Source organism: Chiloscyllium punctatum, chromosome 27, assembly GCF_047496795.1.
Source record: "Chiloscyllium punctatum isolate Juve2018m chromosome 27, sChiPun1.3, whole genome shotgun sequence".
NCBI lineage: Eukaryota > Metazoa > Chordata > Chondrichthyes > Orectolobiformes > Hemiscylliidae > Chiloscyllium > Chiloscyllium punctatum.
This window is the reverse complement of record NC_092765.1, coordinates 2,355,052-2,375,958: the sequence shown is the minus strand read 5'-3', so window position 1 is coordinate 2,375,958 and position 20,907 is coordinate 2,355,052. Positions and strand designations below refer to the sequence as shown.

General features: G+C 42.1%; 1 protein-coding gene across 1 annotated transcript in view; it reads left to right on the top strand.

Annotated features, from left to right (window-relative positions):
• hdac1 (histone deacetylase 1) overlaps window positions 1–19,699 on the top strand; it is a 39,567-nt gene extending 19,868 nt beyond the window's left edge. The window contains exons 8-15 of the mRNA XM_072547907.1: window positions 1,010–1,102; window positions 1,356–1,464; window positions 2,715–2,855; window positions 6,854–6,962; window positions 11,881–12,011; window positions 15,413–15,562; window positions 17,674–17,731; window positions 18,986–19,699. Coding sequence (XP_072404008.1) covers window positions 1,010–1,102; window positions 1,356–1,464; window positions 2,715–2,855; window positions 6,854–6,962; window positions 11,881–12,011; window positions 15,413–15,562; window positions 17,674–17,731; window positions 18,986–19,022 — 828 coding nt within the window. The 3' untranslated portion in view covers window positions 19,023–19,699. The remainder of the gene's footprint in view (window positions 1–1,009; window positions 1,103–1,355; window positions 1,465–2,714; window positions 2,856–6,853; window positions 6,963–11,880; window positions 12,012–15,412; window positions 15,563–17,673; window positions 17,732–18,985) is intronic.
• The last annotated feature ends 1,208 nt before the right edge of the window (window positions 19,700–20,907 follow it).

The following is a 20,907-nucleotide window of genomic DNA, read 5'->3' as shown; positions in this document are numbered from 1 at the left end:
GGATCCAGGTACAGGAGCAGGAACGTCTGGCTACAACTGTATTGGGCATTGATAAGACCACACCTGGGATATGGCTGCAGTTTTGGTCTCCTTATCTGAGGAAGGTTTTCTGGCTATGAAGGGAGCACAAAGAAGGTCAATCAGACAGATTCCTTGGATAGCGGATCCAATATACAGGGAGAAATTGGACCAGCGAGTTTTGAGGGGATTTGTAGCTCAAGTTGAGGTTCTGGATGTAGGTTTGGATCCCATTTACCACCCCCTGAGAAAAAGAACAGGAAATGACATCACCATAGGAAATTACACAACCAAGGAAATGCAACCCAAGGAAACCCAAACACAAATAGAAGGTGGGCTATACCACCAGTGCTTCATCTGGAGGCTCACTGATGATGTTACCTAGTATGGTGATGAAATGTCTGAAAACTAACCTTCCAGCTCAGCGAGCAAACCTACATCCAGAGAAATTCGATCAGTTGGGAATGTATTCACTGTAAATAGGATTGATGCAGGAAGGATGTTTTTGGAGAATTCAGAACCAGGAGTCTCAGCCTGAGGATAAAGGGTAAAGCCAATAAAGACAGATGAGAAATTTTCTCACCCAGAGAGTGGTGAACCTGTAGAATTCTCTGCCACAAGAAACTATTGAAGCCAAAACATTGTAGACTTTCAAGAAAGATGTAGGTTTAGTTCTTGGTGCGAAAGGCACCAATGGATATGGGTTAAAGCAGGAATGAGGCACTGAGTTTAATGGTCAGCCTTGATCATATTAAATGGTGGAGTGGGATTGAAGGGCTGAATGGCATGCTCCGATATTTTGTTTCGATAAAGCATTTTGGTTTAATAAATAGCAATCTCCAATATTAAAATGAAATATTAATAAATTTATACTGTGCATTGCTTTGGCTGTAGGTAGAATATTATTGCATTTTCATATAAGTTTGGATCGTATATCTGGTTATACATTTGATTTCTAGGAACCTGATTTGAGTCATTTTTTGTTGCACAGGATATAGGTGCAGGCAAAGGCAAGTACTATGCTGTAAATTTCCCATTGAGAGATGGAATTGATGACGAATCTTATGAAGCCATATTCAAACCTGTAAGTAGTTTCTCCTAAGTGCAGTTCTTCTAAAGCTCAAGTCACATACAGTAAATGTATTTGTCTCATTTTCAAGTCCTCTGCTTGATCCTTCAAGTTGCATGAAGTACATGAAAGTCATTTCTAGTTTCTTTTGACTTTAAAATGTTATTTTAACTTGGTATATTACGGATTATACTTGTATAGATTGTTTGAAAGCATATTGTACAAGAACGCTATATAATATTGTAAAACCCTTTCTCTTCTTTACTAGATTATATGTAAGGTGATGGAAATGTACCAGCCCAGTGCCATTGCTTTGCAATGTGGTGCTGATTCTTTGTCTGGGGATAGACTTGGCTGCTTTAACCTCACTATTAAAGGTACAGTAAATCAGTTTTAAAGTGAGTATTTGCCTGATGAATGAGCTTACTAAAGCGATATTGGATTAATGTTCACTCGTTTTGTATTTTGGTCATTGATCTTGTCAATTATTTTAACCATCCTTGCCAAATATTTTCTTCCCTCTCCTTAAGTTGCTTGATTATGACAAAATTATAGAATACTGAAAGGCCTGGATGGAGTGGGCTTGAAAAAAATGTTTCCATAGTAGGAGAGACTAGGGTTTGAATGTACAGCCTGAGTGAAGGAGTGACCCTTTAGAACTCAAATGAGAGGAAATGTCTTCAGCCAGAAGGTAGTGAATCTGTGGAACTCAATGCACCAGAGGGTTGTGGGGGCTAAGTCAATGGGTGTATTTAAGACAGGTTCTTGATTAGTAAGGGATTCGAGGTTTAGGGGGAGAAGGCAGGAGTATGGGCGGAAGAGGTAGTGAGAAACATATCAGCCATGATTGAATGGTGAAACCGACTCAATGGCCGAATTGCCTAATTCTGCTGCTGTATCTTATGTATTATGGTTATCCTTGAGTGTGACCATTGAATATCAATAGCCCTCTAACGTCTTACACAAATGATCATTCATCCAGTACTGCATGGCACATCTGGTTGTGCATTCTATGAGAAATCACATTAGTCTGTGTGATAACCTGAATTATTATTTATTGTGTAGTCCTGAGCTTTTGTCTGTGATGGCAGCAAGTCATATTGTAGTAATGTTGAACAATGTGCCATGCTTTGGTGTCTTTCTTACCTAGAATACTTTTTACTGTGAGAAGCAGCTATTGTGGCTAGTTGCAACTGATGTTAATCCATCTTGTATGGATGGATGTGCTGGGATGGTCCTTGATCTACTGTATAACCACCACCAATGACACTCGCTTTAAGCGGATCTGAGGTGCTAATTTCCATTGAAGTTAAAGCTGCTACGAATGTATGCAAGAAGTCTCTAATGTTTATTGTTAGAATAGCTGAAGACTGAGTTCTTAAATGACAGTCCCCAAGAAACTGAGCAATATTTGCTCATAAATATTCACTTGTCATATATATATTTTCACTTTCCTCGTATTTTACCCCTCTCAAGATTTGGGGTAGTTTTCTTAAGGATAATAGATCCTATACATTAAAATATCCATGTAACTTGAATTTGAGGACTAATTTTCTAGTGAAATGTTAATCAATCACTAATCCATATTTGTGCACTGTTTTATAGAAGGTTGTTGTTTTATCCACAGGCCATGCTAAATGTGTTGAATTTGTGAAGACCTTTAATCTGCCTTTATTGATGTTGGGAGGTGGAGGATACACAATTCGTAATGTAGCTCGATGCTGGACATATGAGACTTCTGTAGCTTTGGACTCAGAGATTCCAAATGGTAAGTGAATTTGCTGTTTGTAAGGTTTCATGAAATTGAAAAGAAGCATGTAATGGGTGTCCGAGGCTCAGAATTCTACAGTCAATGTTTTAAGTCTAATAATTATTCGAACGTGATAAATGAGGTTAGGTATGTGAGACCAAAATACTGTGTGCTGTTGATGCCACAGTTCCCAAAACACAGCCTCGCTCCAAATTCGGCACTGAACCTCAACTGTACTGTCAGCCAGAAACCAATCAGGCATATGCTTTAATTGAGGAAGAGGGGACAGCAGCATTGAAGAAATACACTGCCGGAGGCAGACACTTCGAAGGTAGCCATTTACGAATCGCAAGGCAGCAGTAATGAGTCTGGTATCTGTGGCTGAGCGAACAGCGCTCATAAAGGCAAATCACTATATGGCAAGGATGTTGTCAGTCGGCTCCAAGTGAGTGAGTGTTAGGAGAGCCACCAAAGGACACACAGTTGCAGCCTGGACCCATCCCTAAGCGTACAGGGACCTTGCTTCAGAAGCACAATGACAGTTGCTGCAACAGCGTTGAAGTGCAGAATTGTTGTGTAAAATGATTGGCATATGCCCTGGGAGTTCTTAGAGGCTAGCACATATTGGATGCCCATGTATCCATGGGCCTGTGTGTTGGTGCTTGGTTTCTGTCATTATTTACTTGCTCATAGAACATAGAACATAGAACAATACAGCACAGAACAGGCCCTTCGGCCCACGATGTTGTGCCGAACTTCTATCCTAGATTAAGCACCCATCCATGTACCTATCCAAATGCCGCTTAAAGGTCGCCAATGAATCTGACTCCACCACTCCCACGGGCAGCGCATTCCATGCCCCCACCACTCTCTGGGTAAAGAACCCACCCCTGACATCTCCCCTATACCTTCCACCCTTCACCTTAAATTTATGTCCCCTTGTAACACTCTGTTGTACCCGGGGAAAAAGTTTCTGACTGTCTACTCTATCTATTCCTCTGATCATCTTATAAACCTCTATCAAGTCACCCCTCATCCTTCGCCGTTCCAACGAGAAAAGGCCGAGAACTCTCAACCTATCCTCGTACGACCTACTCTCCATTCCAGGCAACATCCTGGTAAATCTTCTCTGCACCCTCTCCAAAGCTTCCACATCTTTCCTAAAGTGAGGCGACCAGAACTGCACACAGTACTCCAAATGTGGCCTAACCAAAGTCCTGTACAGCTGCAACATCACCTCACGACTCTTGAATTCAATCCCTCTGCTAATGAACGATAATACACCATAGGCCTCTTACAAACTCTATCCACCTGAGTGGCAACCTTCAAAGATCTATGTACATAGACCCCAAGATCCCTCTGTTCCTCCACCTGACCAAGAACCCTACCATTAACCCTGTATTCCGCATTCTTATTTGTTCTTCCAAAATGGACAACCTCACACTTGGCAGGGTTGAACTCCATCTGCCACTCCTCAGCCCAGCTCTGCATCATATCTAAGTCCCTCTGCAGCCGACAACAGCCCTCCTCACTGTCCACAACTCTACCTATCTTTGTATCATCTGCAAATTTACTGACCCACCCTTCGACTCCCTCATCTAAGTCATTAATAAAAATTACAAACAGCAGAGGACCCAGAACTGATCCCTGCGGAACTCCACTTGTAACTGGACTCCATGCTGAATATTTGCCATCTACCACCACTCTCTGACTTCGACCGGTTAGCCAGTTTTCTATCCAATTGGCCAAATTTCCCTCTATCCCATGCCTCCTGACTTTCCGCATAAGCCTACCATGGGGAACCTTATCAAATGCCTTACTAAAATCCATGTACACTACATCCACTGCTCTACCCTCATCCACATGCTTGGTCACCTCCTCGAAGAATTCAATAAGACTTGTAAGGCAAGACCTACCCTTCACAAATCCGTGCTGGCTGTCCCTAATCAAGCAGTGTCTTTCCAGATACTCGTAAATCCTATCCCTCAGTACCCTTTCCATTACTTTGCCTACCACAGAAGTAAGACTAACTGGCCTGTAATTCCCGGGGTTATCCCTATTCCCTTTTTTGAACAGGGGCACAACATTCGCTACTCTCCAGTCCCCTGGTACCACCCCAGTTGCCAGTGAAGACGAGAAGATCATTGCCAACGGTACTGCAATTTCCTCTCTTGCTTCCCACATAATCCTAGGATATATCCCGTCAGGCCCGGGGGACTTGTCTATCCTCAAGTTGTTCAAAATGTCCAACACATCTTCCTTCCTAACAGGTATCTCTTCTAGCTTATCAGTCCGTTTCACACTCTCCTCTTCAACAATACGGTCCCTCTCGTTCGTAAATACTGAAGAGAAGTACTTGTTCAAGACCTCTCCTATCTCTTCCGATTCAATACACAGTCTCCCACCACTGTCCTTGATCGGACCTACCCTCGTTCTCGTCATTCTCAGGTTTCTCACATACGCATAGAATGCCTTGGGGTTATCCTTGATCCTATCCGCCAGGGATTTTTCATGCCCTCTCTTAGCTCTCCTAATCCCTTTCTTCAGGTCCCTTCTGGCTATCCTGTATCCCTCCACTGCTCTGTCTGAACCTTGTTTCCTCAACCTTATGTAAGCCTCCTTCTTCCTCTTTACTAGACATTCAACCTCCCTCGTCAACCAAGGCTCCCTCACACGACCATTTCTTTCCTGCCTGATCGGTACATACATATCAAGGACACGTCGTATCTGCTCCATGAAAAAGTTCCACATTTCCACCACATCCTTCCCTGACAGCCTATGCTCCCAACGTATGCTCCTCAAATCCTGTCTTACAGCATCGTAATTTCCCTTCCCCCAATTGTAAAAACTTCCTTGTTGTGCGCACCTATCTCTCTCCATAACCAAGGTGAAAGTCACAGAATTGTGGTCGCCATCACCAAAATGTTCACCCACTAACAAGCCCGCCACTTGTCCCGGTTCATTACCGAGTACCAAATCCAATATGGCCTCCCCTCTGGTTGGACAATCTACATACTGCGTTAGAAAAGCTTCCTGGACACACTGCACAAACACCGCCCCATCCAATCTACTTGATCTAAAGAGCTTCCAATCAATATTTGGGAAGTTGAAGTCGCCCATGACTACGACCCTGTGGCTTCTGCACCTTTCCAAAATCTGTTTCCCAATCTGTTTCTCCACATCTCTGCTGCTATTGGGGGGCCTATAATAAACACCCAACAAGGTGACTGCACCTTTCCTATTTCTGACTTCAGCCCATACTACCTCCAGAGGCAGATCCCCCTCAAACTTCCTTTCTGCAGCCGTTATACCATTTCTAATTAGCAATGCCACCCCCCCCCTCCTTTTTTACCACCCTCCCTAATCTTACTGAAACATCTGTAACCAGGAACCTCCAAAAGCCATTCCTGTCCCTCATCTATCCATGTTTTCGTGATGGCCACAACATCGTAGTCCCAGGTACCGATCCACGCCTTAAGTTCACCCACCTTATTTCTGATACTCCTTGCGTTGAAGTATACGCACTTGAGCCCATCTCTGTGTTCCCAAGTCGTCCCTGTCAGTGCTACCTTCTCCACAGCCTCCCTACAGTCTTGGACATCCTGACACACAGCTAGCTTACTTGCTGGACTACAAGTCCGGATCCCATCCCCCTGCCAAATTAGTTTAAACCCCCCCGAAGAGTGCTAGCAAACCTACCCCCCAGGATATTGGTGCCCTTCTGGTTCAGGTGCAACCCGTCCTGTTTGTACAGGTCCCACCTTCCCCAGAAGGCAGTCCAATTGTCCAAATATCTGAAGCCCTCCCTCCTACACCATCCTTGCAGCCACGTGTTCAACTGCACTCTCTCCCTATTCTTTGCCTCTCTGTCACGTGACATGTAATGAGCTTTGCAGAACAAAGCCTCCTGGTTTGGCAATTTTGCAAAAGTTCAAGTTTATATATTCTGTGCTGAGAATCTATTTCTTTCATATCAAAATGGATAATTGTTAATGGTTTTTTTTGTTGTTTTTCAGAACTGCCATACAATGATTATTTTGAGTACTTTGGACCAGATTTTAAGCTGCACATTAGTCCTTCCAATATGACAAATCAGAACACCAATGAATACCTGGAAAAGATAAAGTATGTAATTTCCATTATTGATATTAAGTGGTGCTGATGTGTCATTCATTTGTTTAATTATTTTCTCAATAAACTGTGGAGTTCTTTTCAAATCTGCCTTCTGCTTGATTTAGGAAAAAGTGACAAATGTTTATATATGAATAACAGTTAATAAAATCTGCCAAGTGAGTGATAAAACTATTATATATTCTGAGGGTTTGCATCAAGATGTGTAACTCTGGTGCCGGTTGTCGGATTGTTGGTGTGTTCACTGAGCTGGGAAGTTGATTTGTAAGCGTGTTGTCCCCTGTCTCGGTGACATTGTCAGGGTTTTGGAGCCTTCTGTGAGGCGCTGCTGTACTGTCTCCTTCTGGAATTTATTTGGCTCCATTCCTGCTGCTTCCGGTTGCTGGTTCTGATTGTTTGTTGTAATGGCCGGTATATTGGGTTGAGGTCTATGTGCTTGTTGATGGAGTCCGTGGATGAGTGCCATGCTTCTAGAAATTCTCTGGCTGTCCCATGATTGTTGTGTTGTCCCAGTTGAATTTGTGGTCCTTGTCGTCTGTGTGTGGGGCTGCTAGGGGCAGATGTCCTTGGTGTTCAGTGGCTAGGTGGTGTTCGTGAATGTGGATTGCTAGTTGTCTGCCTGTTTGTCCTACATAGTGTTTCATGCAGTCTTTACATGGAATCCTGTAAATTATATTTGTCTTGCACATGATGGGTACAGGATTTTTTTGTCCTGGTGAGTTGTTGTTTGAGCGTGGCTGTCACTTGTTGGGCTGACATGAATCCCAGTGGTCAGAGACATCTGTCAGTTCCGAGAGGATTTATATAAGGTAGTGTGGCTAGTGAGCCAGGTCGTGGCATTTCCTCGTTTTTTTTTGTCTGTTAGGCATCTGTGGATGAAGTTGTGGGGAAATCCATTCTTGATGAATACTCGGTAGATGTGTTCTTCCCTTTGTAGGTCAAGGGTGCTACCGTTCGTTATAGCCCTTTTGAACAGGGACCTAATGCAGCTTTACTGTCTGTTAGGGTGGTTATAATTCCAGGACCAGGTTGGTGTGTGTGACTTTGCTGTACACTCTTATGGTCCATTCACTGCTCCGTGTTCTTTCATCCATCATATTCAGGAATGGAAGATGGTTGTTGGTTTCCTCCTCTTTCGTAAACCTGATCCCTGTGAGCATGGGGTTGATAATCTGGTGTGTGTTCTCGATTCCTGTCCTTCTAATGAAAAGACTGCATGAAACTCTATAAATACAACAAGCAGGCAGACCTCTCCATCTCCATCAATGACGACCGACTCAAAACTAAAATGTTTTACAAACCCACCGACTCCAGCAGCTACCTGGATTACACCTCTTCCCACCCTACCTCCTGCAAAAATGCTACGCTGTATTCCCAATTCCTCCACCTCTGGCACATCTCATCCACGTCCCACACCTCTGCCCTCAAACCCCACCCCCACCCCCGGTCCTCGCCTACCATCCTCTGCATAAACTGCATCATCCGCCGACATTTCTGCCACCTCCAAATGGACCCCACCACCAGAGATATATTTCCCTCTCCTCTGCTTTCCGCAAAGGTCGTTCCCTCCGCAACTATCTGGTCAGGTCCATGTCCCCAAACAACCCCCAATGCCCAGCTGGCACCTTCCCCTGCCACTGCAGGAATTGCAAAACCTGCACCCACACTTCTTCACCACCTCCCCCCATCTCCCCACCCACCCCCCTCACCACCGTCCAAGGCCTCAAAAGAGCCTTCAACATCCATCAAAGTTTCTCCTGCACATCCACCAATGTCATTTATTGTATCCGTTGCTCCCGATGCGGTCTCCTTTACATTGGGGAGACTACATTACTGGATGCCTTCTCGTAGAGCACTTCAGGGAATATCTCTGGGACACCCGCACTAATCAACCCTACCGCCCTGTGGCCGAACATTTCAACTCCCACTCTGCTGAGGAGACACAGATCCTGGGCCTCCTCCATCGCCACTCCCTCACCATCTGATGTCTGGAGGAAGAACACCTCATCTTCTGCTTTAGAACACTTCAATCCCAGGGCATCAATGTGGAGTTCACCACTTTCCTCATTTCCCCTCCCCCCACCTTACTCCAGGTCCAACCTTCCAGCTCAGCCTCATCCTCATGACCTGTCCTACCTGCCTATCTTCCTTCCCACCTATCCACTCCACCCTCCTCTCTGACCTATTGACTTCACCCCCACCTCCATCCACCTATTGTACTCTTAGCTACCTCCTCCCCAGCCCCATCCCCCTCCCATTTATTACTCCACCCTGGAGGCTCCCAGCCTCATTCCTGATGAAGGGCTTTTGCCTGAAATAACATAGCATCCGAGGAGCAGGAAAATCTGCCTGACCTGCTATGCTTTTCCAGCATCACTCTAATCTTGAGACAACCAGCAATCCACATCCACAAACACCAAGTCGCCACTAAACGCTACGGCCAGCTGCCCCTAGCACCCCCACACACTGATGACAAGGACCACAAATTCAACTGGGACAACACAACAATCGTAGGACAGCCAGAGAATTTCTAGAAGCATGGCACTCATCCACAGACTCCATCAACAAGCAAATAGACCTCAACCCAATATACTGGCCATTACAATGAACAACCAGAAGCATCTAGCACGGAACCAAATAAATTCCAGAAGAGATAGTACAGCAATGCTTCACAGGAGGCTCCAAAGCACTGCCGATGTCACCTAGACAGGGGATGAGCTTCCTGGCTCAGTGAACATACCCACAACTACGATTCTCTGATTAGGTTAAATGAATTGATAAAAATGATGCAAGTTCTGTGCTGATCAGTGCCTTACGAACACTCAGCAAGTTGCATTTCATTGGCTAGTGCGTGCTCATTTCTTTGAAGTAATCCAATTCAATGCATGTTGATTATGAATATAAATTAGACATTAAGTAAACCTGCTGGATTTTTTTGTGGGGGGGGGAACATGGGAGGGGAAAGAATTGGGTGTTGATGCTGAGGCACTACATTCTGACAAGGTAATTGTAGATCCAGAGTTAGTTACAGAAATGGAGTAAGTGTGGCTGTGATACGATTCAGTCAATCGGATCAAAGCTCCTAATGTGCAAAATGAGAACAGGACTCGTGTAGAGTGGAACTAGGATTTGGGCAACGGAATTTTTGGATGATCTGGAAGTTTATGGGGGAAGAGGGGCTGGACAGGAGACCATTGGAATGGTGGAGATTGTTGCTGCTGCCTGAAACATAGAGGAGGGGGCCTGCAGCTTTTGAGCTGAGGCTGGAACAGAGAGAAGTAATGGTAGAGGTGAAATTGGACATTGTGGTGTGCACGTTTTGGTGTTAAAGCTGAGCTTAGGCCTAGGGTTTTCTCATTTTTATTATTCTTGTTCAAGCTCACCATTGTAATCATACCCAGCTGAAAATCAATGGTTCTGTGGCTTTTCTTTGTTTTAGAAAATTGGAGGCCCCTGTGTAAGACCATAAGAAATAGGAATAGCAGGAGGCTATTCAACCCGTCCAGCCTGCTCCACCAGTTAGTAAAATCCTGGCTGATCCGATTCCTCACATCACCTTTCCTGCATATTTCCTGTAACCTTAGATTCCCCAACTGATCAAGAATCTGTCTTGATTGAAATATATGCAGGGATAGTGCTTCCACAGTTCTTTGTGATGGAGTTCCTAAGACACTCAATCCTCTAAGAGAAGGAATTCCAGCTCATCCTGGTTGTAAATTGGTGCTCCTTTATTAATGAGAAGATGCCCTCTGGTCCTAGACTGTCCTATGAGGGGAAACATCCTCTCAGCGTTCACTCTGTCAAATCCCTTGAGAATCCTATATGTTTCAATGAGATTTACCCCTCAGTCTTTTCAATTCCAGTGAGTAGAGTCCCAGCCTGTCTAGCCTTAAGTTTTAACCTCCATATTGCACAGTGGAAAGGGAATAAACATCGGTACTGCAAGCTGTATGTAGTGAACTATACTCGTGCCATAACTCAACGGGAGAGCCATCTGTTCTTCCAGCGTTGGCTGCTGTACATTGCACAAAATAAGTTAAATTTTTTTATAAAATGCCGCTAGCTCTCTTTTGTGATTATACAGTCATTCCTCTCTATTTGTGAGGATTCCATTCCTGAAAACTCCTGCAAATGATGAATTCATGACTGCAAAGCTTGATAATGTCTGTTTAAAAATGGAGTTAGGTTCCCAGACCCCAAAATTATTTTTTTGAGTTAAAATGATAACTTTCATTTCAGCTGTTATAATGTTTAATAGAATAATATAAGAACAATTTATAGTTTATCCTAACTTAGCAATAAAGGGCTGGATGGTGTAATGCATGGTTACTGGGTGTGGCGGGTGGGCAGTGCAGATGTGCCTCCCAGTCACACTTTCTCCCCCCCCAATAGCAGACTCCTCTCCACACCCCCTCGCTACCTCCATCAGGTGGATTTCCTCAATCTGGTCATCCTCCCAAGCACCTACACCCTTGCTCGTTGAGGGGAAGAAGTGGGTACCAGAACAGGTCAGAGTGCGATTGCTGCGTTAGTGACAGTGATGGTGGATAGGCAAATTTTGTTTGTGGATCTTGATTGGCAACTTTTGTTTTGGCGCAAATGGGCAAATTTGCCATTCTTAATTTTGCAGATAAGGAGGAAGGACTGTAGGGAAGACAATCGTTCACAAATTTATTTTTAAAGAATGCTGCTACTTTGTTTAATAGAGTTTGCAATGCTTTTGGACTGTTTCAGAAAATAATGAAAAGCAAGTCTGAAATGCTAACAATGCCCAGACCAGTTTGATTCTGTTAAAACTGATGACCTTAATGCTCACCTTCCCTCAATGATTGAGTCATCACCCCCTTTTTTTTAAAAGCCAATTAGGTTTGACTGTGTCATAGAAACATAATTATTGACTTTTAATTCACAGGCAGCGTTTGTTTGAAAATCTACGTATGCTGCCCCATGCACCAGGTGTTCAGATGCAAGCTATCCCAGAGGATGCAGTTCCAGAAGACAGTGGGGATGAGGAGGAGGAAGATGCAGACAAACGCATTTCAAGTGAGTTCTGTGTTTGAGTTGAAACGCTGCATTATAAATTCTGGATTTGTACAATATTTTGTTATTTCTGGTTTCAGCTGAAACAGCTGAGTTCTGTCTGAACCTGACTGTGACACAGGCTGCCTAGACAGACCTATTTATGTATGCATACAGAACCTGTTGAAGGTATTGCATTGGAGCCTAACTCTTTCCCTGCTTGATGGGCACACTGTCTTGGAAGTAACTAAAATTGTTGAGTTTTTCTCATTTTCTGTGGGTTACTAAGTCATTTACTACTTTGATTAAATAATTCAGCATTGATTATGGAATAAGCCTTTCAGTTCTGTGCTTCTCACATCATTGGATAAATCTGCTGAATGAATAAGGACACTAAATTAACTTCCTGAATCAGGCTTACAGAACATAGAATGCTACAGAGCAGTACAGGCCCCTCGGCCCTTGATGTTGCACTGACCTGTGAAATTAATCTGATGCCCATCTAACCTACACCGTACCATTATTATCCATATGTATGTTCAATGCCCATTTAAAAGTCCCTAATGTTGACAAGTCTATTATTGTTACAGGCAGGCAGTTCCATGCCCCTACTATTGAGTGATGAAACTACCCCGATATGTCCTAAATCTATCACTCCTCAATTTAAAGCTATGTCACCTCGTGTTAGTCTTCACCATCTGAAGAAAATGGCTCTCGCTGTCCATCCTGTCTAACCCTCTGATTATCTTATACGTTTCAATTAAATCGCCTCTCGACCTTCTCTCCAACAAAAACAGCCTCTGTTCCCTCCGCCTTTCCTCATAAGCCCTTCCTTCCATACCTGGCAACATCCTAGTAAATCTCCTCTGAACCCTTTCCAAAGCTTCCACATCCTTCTGATTACGCGATGACCAGAACTACACACAATAATCCAGGTGCAGCCTTACCAGTGTCTTGTACAGCTGGTGCATGACCTCATGGCTCCAAAACTCAATCCCCCTACCAATAAATGCCAACACACCATATGCCTTAACAACCCTATCAACCTGGATGGCAACTTTCAGGGATTTATGCACCTGGACACTGAGAACTCTCTGTTCATCTACACTGCCAAGAATTCTACCATTAGCCCAGTCCTCTGCATTCCTGTTACTACTTCTGAAGTGAACTACCTCATGCTTTTCCGCATTAAACTCGATTTGCCACTTCTCAGCCCAGCTCTGCATCTTATCTATGTCCTTCTGTAGCCCACAACATCCGTCGGCACTATCCACAACTCTGTCTACCTTAGTGTCTTCTGCAAATTTACTAACACTCCCTTCTACACCCACGTTCGGATCATTTATGAAAATAACAAACAACAGTGGCCCCCAAAACACATCCCTTGCAGCACGCCATTGGCTTCATACTAATAAACTGCTTAAACATTGGCTATGGTACACAACTACCACATTTAGATTTATTGCAGTTACCTATTAGAGGGCATTTTCAATTGTAAAATTGCATGAAATGTTTGTGAATCAGTACATGCTCCCACAAGCATGTGACATTCGAGTCAGCATCATTCCAAGTGTGTGGTAAAGGGAGATGCTCAAAACAATGGTGAAAGCTTGGGGGAGCCACTTCAGAAACCTAACAGGAAGCAGTGCCTCTACTTTGTCTTCAGAAGCTTGGTTTTTGCACGCACAATGCATAATGTTCTTTGAGACTGCTTAACCAAATGGAATGATGAAGGAAAAGGGAAAATATGTTCGTTAAGGGATAATTGCATAAGAATTTTTCTGGGTATATACTATTTGTGAGGGGTGAGAAACAGGTAATCAATGTGTTTGGAGTTTTGTCACATGTCAAAAATAACTATCCAACCAACATTTAACCTGTAGTGTTCAACACCTAATGCTCAAAATGAGAGCAATCAAAATTTTTTTTTAAATTAACCAGTTTTTTTTTTCTCTAAGTATAATTCACTTGGAGTCTATTTTGATTCCTGTATTTGTTGAACATAGGTACAGGAGCAGGCCATTCAGCCAGCAAGTCTATTCCATAACAAGATGGTGAATCTGTGGTCTAACTCCATATACCTGCCTTTGGCCCATATCTCTTAATACCTTTGCTTAACAAAAATCTATCCACCTCCGATTTAAAACTAACTGATCTTGCACTCACCCTTTTTGTGGAGGAATGCTGCAAACATGTGCCACCCTTTAACCTTCTAACTTCTAGAGAAAGCTGGCCTAATAGGTTATGAGGAGAGATTATACCAAACCCCCTGAAGTCTAGATGTCATTCTTGTAAACCTGTGTTGTACTCCTAATGCCAATATATCTGCAATGTACTGTGCCCAGATTTGTTTTCAGTGCTCCAAGTGGGGTCTAACCAGGATTTTGTATAACTGAAGCATAACTTCTGAGTCCTTGAGTACTCCAGTCCTTTGGATAGAAAGGCCAACATTCTATTTGCTTTCTTGATTATTTTCTCTACCTGCTTGTTGCTTTTGAAGATGTTTGCACTGAAACACCCCCAGATCTGTTTGCGTATCCACTCTATTTAATTTCATACCATCTAGAAAGTACCCTAATAAATTCTTTTCAGTCCAAAATGAAAGCCTTGCACTTGTTTGCATTGACCTCCATCTTGCAGAATGTTTGCCCATTCACTTTGTCTATTAACATCCCTTTTTAATTTTGTGCTATCATCTGCACTGTCTACAAACTACCTAACATTGTAAGAGTTGCTCTGTTGTATTTTTATTCTCTTAATGGGTCATTTGTACCAATATAATGCAAAATCATGTTCATCACAAAGGTTCAATTTCTTTGATTTCTGTTAAATTATTGCATTTCAGCAGCTGTACTGGTGGCACTACTTTGTCTTTAATATAATTGGACTCAGTAAGGGAGGACCGATTTCAGCTGTTCATTCTTCGAGCCTGTTCCCAAATGGACTGTATAAAATTTAGTGTAAAAGAAGAAACGTCAGTTGCCCATGAGAATCACGACCATCTGAAAATGAGGAAGGGAAGAACCCTGGAGTCAGAATTGTATTTCTATAGAAATATTCATTTTGTAAAAGAAAAGCACAATTCTGACAGTATTCTAGATTTTTAAAAAGGGTTAAATGAATATAAGCATGGCTGCTTATCTCCATTGTAGATATCTCAAAGCGTTTTGAATATCGAGAGAAAAAATGGGAGGAGGCAAATTTAGCAAATTGTCATGCTCCATTTCCTTTCGAAGGAAGGATTTCAGGTCGGCAGCATAGAATAATTTCAGGCACTATCTAGCCAATATCTGTTGCTTTAAGCAATTCACACAGTACGTGAATCTAGAATCAGGTAACAGTGTAATCTTTGGGGAGTCTTAATGATTTATTATAGATGTCAAAAGCAAAATTGCCGCTTTTTAATCAAAATGGTTTTTTAATAGTCCGTGCTTCAGACAAAAGAATAGCTTGTGATGAAGAGTTTTCAGATTCCGAAGATGAAGGGGAAGGAGGGCGACGAAACACTGCAAATTACAAGAAACTAAAACGTGCCAAAGTGGAAGAAGAAAAAGAGGGAGAGGAGAAAAAAACAGGTTAGTGACAGTTGTCTGATTGTGCTGAAGGAGAGTGTAAAGTTTCCATCGTTCAAAAGCTGCACAGATTTTAGCATCCACTTTGCTTTCTCAGATTCAGTGGGTAACAAGTGTTTGAAATAAGGAATCGACCCAGTTAGGGGGATTGGAGGAAGCATTGTCTTCTGTAAAACAGCTCCTTTTTAAGGAGAAGCCTATAACATGCCAAAAGAATGTTGGTATCTGATCAGCATAGCAACAAGCGAAAGAAGAGCTGTGAATGGTTTACTCAGCAAAGTTTACCAAATAGTGAGGATGCTATATTAAAGACCTTTAAAATCCAAAATTAGGAGTCACTAGAGACGTATCTCATGCATTGGTGGTGTACAAAACATGAGGCATATCAAATACACCATACTGAGGTGGGATGGGGAAGAGCTTGTACATTGTTTTCTTCCATTTTCAGCTGAAACATCCTAGCTGTAACACAGGCTATCTACAGAGATCTCAGTCTGCACTTGCATACAGCACCTGTCAGAGAAGATTTTTGAGCCTAACCCTTTGAGGGGGGTGGAAATGTTGCAGATACCAAAAGGTGACGATATTAAAATCTTTCTTTCCAGCAAATACTCCATCAACTTGGATGGAGTATTGATGGGATCTGATCAGGGGATATTTGGAAGATTGATTTAATCAGCTAGTGTGCAGTTGGGATATCTAGACACTAAATAAGGTTTATGAAAAAAAAGGAGCCTAGGTTGAACAAGGCATTATGCTAAAAGAATATGTTTAAGTAAACTGGAAAATAAGTGGTGTGATGGAAAATAATCGTTCAATTTGTCCACCATTTCCTAATTTACCATTTTAATTCTCCAATCTCACATTTTGAAGGGACAGTGCCCATGAAATATTTGTTTCTATTTGCTTTTGTTCTTCTCACTGTAAATTTTTTATTAATGTTTTGGTTATTATTTGCTGTAACTTATATAACCTGTCCAATGGTCAGACCTGACTGACAAAGTATCAAACTAAGCGAGAAAGTACAATCTTTTAACATTTGTGGTTAACTATGGATGGTGGGCCTCTCCTGTTCAATATCCCCAGCTTCTGGGCTCACTTAGAATCACAGAATCCCTACAATCTGGAAATAGGCCATTCGGCCCAACAAGTCCACACCGAATCTCCGGAGAGCATCCCACCCTGACTATTCTCCTGCCCCCTACCTTATCCCTGTAAATCTACTTAATGTGCACATCTTTGGACTGTGGGAGGAAACTGCTGAAGAAACCCAAGCAGATACTGGCAGAACTCCACGCACAGTCACTGGAGAGTGGAATTGAAGCCAGGTCCCTGGCACTAGGAGGCAGCATTCCAGTTGATCAAGAGTCCACATGACCAATGTAAAAACATACACTCAGTAATGCAGGGTGTACCCATCACTGTTATACCTTATTTATCATCTCTTACATATTAGTTCAACTTTGCCTTAAATAAAATTTGCCCACAGAGAACTTTTCTCGCTCACATACTCAACTGACTACTTAGACATTGCTGAGATTGTCATAGTACTGTAAACTTCCGGTATTTGATGTATTTAATTTTTTGCGAGTTTATCGAGGGTGCTAGTTAAAACAAAGTTTGCTGTACTCAACCTTGGTGAAAAAATTGAAAGCAATGCTACAAACAACAATATCTGTTTTAATTAGCTCCTCTCCCTCTAAGCCAATAGAACACTGACATTTTCAACTAAAACCCTTGAGACACTAACTCTATCCCATTCTCAGAAACATTGTGTTGCTAACATGGGGGAGGAGAATATTGGTACCTCTTATGAAGGCACACAATAACTTCACACCATGGGCTATATTTTGTACTGTCTTCCCTCACTCGGGAATCTTCTCCCCCACCTCATCTGGTGTCCCCTCATCCCACCAATGAATGCATTTCGAAATCGCACATGCTTCCCCACTTGCACACAGTACTGTATTAGCACACAACATTGCATGTACTCTACATGGTGTTTTGTTTGGTACTGTGTGCGTATCTGTTCCTGAATTGCTGCAAATGCTTAGTTGGCGCCAGTTTGACAGCTCATTTCCAGATTAAGTCATTTTGAAATGTTTGTTTTCTAGATGGGAAAGAGGAAGAAAAGGCCAAAGATGGTGTTCCAGAGAAGTTAGAAACTAAAGGGTATGATTTTTACCTGTTTAAAATATTAGTTTTTTAAAGCCTAAAACTTTTTCTCCTCATTTCCCTTATTGGCTTCTTTTGTTATATTAGTTGTCTTTTGTCTGCCCCTCCAAATCGTATCTTGTGATAAATCACCTTTCCTATACCAACTTGTGTTTTTTTTATCTTTTTGCCCCGTGTAACTTTTCCTCCTCCTCTGTGTGGTGGACACGAACTTTCTGTACCCTTTACATGTGTTCCTTGGCAGTTGGTAGATACTTACTGATATCTCTGTTTGTTCTCTCTTTCTCTCTCTTTATTTCTCACTCTCTTTATTTCTTTCTCTCTTCATTTCTTCTCTCTCTATCTCGCACTCCCTCTCTATCTCCCCCTCCCTCCCTCTTCCCCCTCCCCCTCCCGTATGCACTGTTTCTCTTGTGTTTTCCGTACCCTTCTCTGACTTGCTTGTTCTTTAGCTGTTCTCTATATCTTGTATTCAGAACTTCTAATCCATACTCTGGATTTTAAACCTCCTACTGATCTATTGTCTATTTGTGTAAGGGGTAAAATTGCTTTGTTTCCATGTGAGGAAGTGATAGTAATATGGATTTTGAACTCTGGTGGAGTTGGGGAGTTAGGATGGTTGTGCGCTTATTTTGGGCCAGTTCAGTTAATTGAACATGCTCAGTTATGGGCTCCATCTTTGAGGTGTCAAATAAGATACTTTATAATTTATGGAAATTATTCTAAGTATTGTACAGTCAAGAATTGCTATAGATTTCCAAACTTAATATTGTGCATAAAATGAGCCAAAACTTATCAAGAACATTCTAATTATACTTTTAAAATGGCCCAGTTGTTTACTTCTGTGGCATTTGACTGTTTATGGTTTGTTCTCCTACCTTCATGGTTAAGCAGGTAGCTGGCAGTTGTATGCTCCTGGAAAGTGGTTACTGCATGTGTGTTAGATTGGGCAGCAGTATAAATATTCATATCACCTTTACAGCATGGGAAAACAGGGCTAGAATTGGATGGATTGTGTGGAATACACTGCTGCAAGAAGGAAGCAAGCATTGGGCCTCAGCACTTAAGTGGATTAGAGTAAGATTCCTAGATTAGAGGAGATATCAAAATGTTGCCCCATTAATCACCCAAAGAATATATTCTGATCGGTCTATGGTATTAATGGTTAATATGGACTAGTGTAATTGTAATCTCTCAATTGTAATGTGAATTTTTGTGCAACTCACCAATTTGATATGCTTTACTCTCTAGAATTAAGGTGGAAGAGACAAAACCAAGCAATGCATAAGTCAAGACGGAAACCTATTGGCTCCATTTTCTTCGCAGCATGGTTACTGTAGCGTAGCATCATTAGTTGACCCTAGAAATGCTTATTTTTTTACAACGTACAATGGACCATGTAATTTATTTGTAAACACAGTTTTGACCTTGGAAGTTGTTTAATCTGTGCTCCAAAAGATGTTAAATTGTTAAGTGAAGTTGACTAAGGAGTTGTTAAACCTTTCTTGTATTTTCCAGTGTAAACAAATGGCATTTTTGACTCCTGGTTGCTTGGGCAGTCTTTTTGCTAAACACAGCACTCTTCAGTCAACCCTTGAAAGTTGTTGAAAACGACAACGTGGCTTCCATCTTTACTGTCCCATAATGGACCATTTGTATTTCTGTGAAAATACTGAGAATCATGTAACCCTCCCATGTTCAAGGTAGTAATCGGATGTGTGAGATGGATATTCTATTAATTTTTTTATATATTATAAACTGGATAAAATCAGTTGACTTGTATACTTAGACTCCTTAAGGGAATGTTTTCCATTTTTAAAAAAAATCTTTATAGTAAAACTCTTATTGCCCAACTGAAACATGGGTTGGATGTGTGTGGGTTTTTTATTCTTGCTATGTGTGAATTAAGTTTACTTCATGACCTTTTTGACCAAAACTTAATTAAAATATTCAGTCAAAATGTGACTTGTGCTGTTCTCGAAGCTTGGATTTACAATTTTTGAAATGGTTCCACTAGTATGTCTTTAAGCTACCAAATATGTCATGGGAGTCTGCCACAAGTGAACATACTGGAGTTTGGGAGCTAATTGAGGTTTACTGAAGTGACACTATATTAGGTTTTTGATCGAGCAAAGCAGGGATGCTGACAGCTGTGCTTATTGGAAATGGAGTTTCAAGAGAATTGCATCATCATTTCCACATTCTAATGATATTCCATTGATGAGATCAACTTGACTAGGAGCTGTTATTGGTACAACAGTAGGCACTCATTCAACATAGTCATACAGCACAGAAGCAGACCCTTTGGTCCTACTCAGTCGGGCTGACCAGACATCCCAATCTGACCGAGATCTGTTTGCCAGCATTTGGCTCATAATGCCTCTCAACCCCTTGTATTCATATAATCACCCTGATGCCTTTTAAATATTATAATTATACTTGCCTCCATCATTTCCTCTGCCAGCTAGCTCCATACTGTGTAGCATGGCAGCTACCATAGTAAGCCTGTATTTAAGTACACTTCCTACAGCTAGTCATACAAAATATTTGTTACAGCTTTTAATAATTAACTCATCAGGCTAATTCATAGGACAGCAAAATGGAAAGAATATCACTCAGTACCTCCTAGGATTTTCTGGAAATTGCTGCAGAATAGAGGGATCTAATCTCTCTTTCTGACCTGAATGTAACTGGTGCTAGTAGTGTGTGGAACAAAAGGAGTTCTGCTCTTCAGCACTGTATCCTTTTGATAAGCAGCCTGATAGCCTGAAGAGCAGAAAAGAGTGTGGATGCAGATCCTTGACTGCCAGCTGCTGCAAACCATAGGTAAGAGCGCACTCGTACTAGATCTGAGAGCTGGAGGGGTTAAATCAGAGGTGCACTACTTAGTTATAACCCCGTTCCATGCAACAGCCTCGAGTGATAAGGTGGCCATGAACACATCATAGACCTTGCAGTCTGGTAGATCATGTCCTTTACAGACAACCTGCTCCAAGGTGTGTTCCCAAATGTGTTTGAAAAATTTGTTGACCTGCTACAAATAAATGATTGCTTATTCTCACCCGTGGGAGAATGCAGAGCCCCGAATGAGTGAAACAGCATTTTATGCAACCATAAGAGATGTTTAACCTCTTGTTGAAATTTGAATTTGTGGCATTTGCAGCCACTGCATG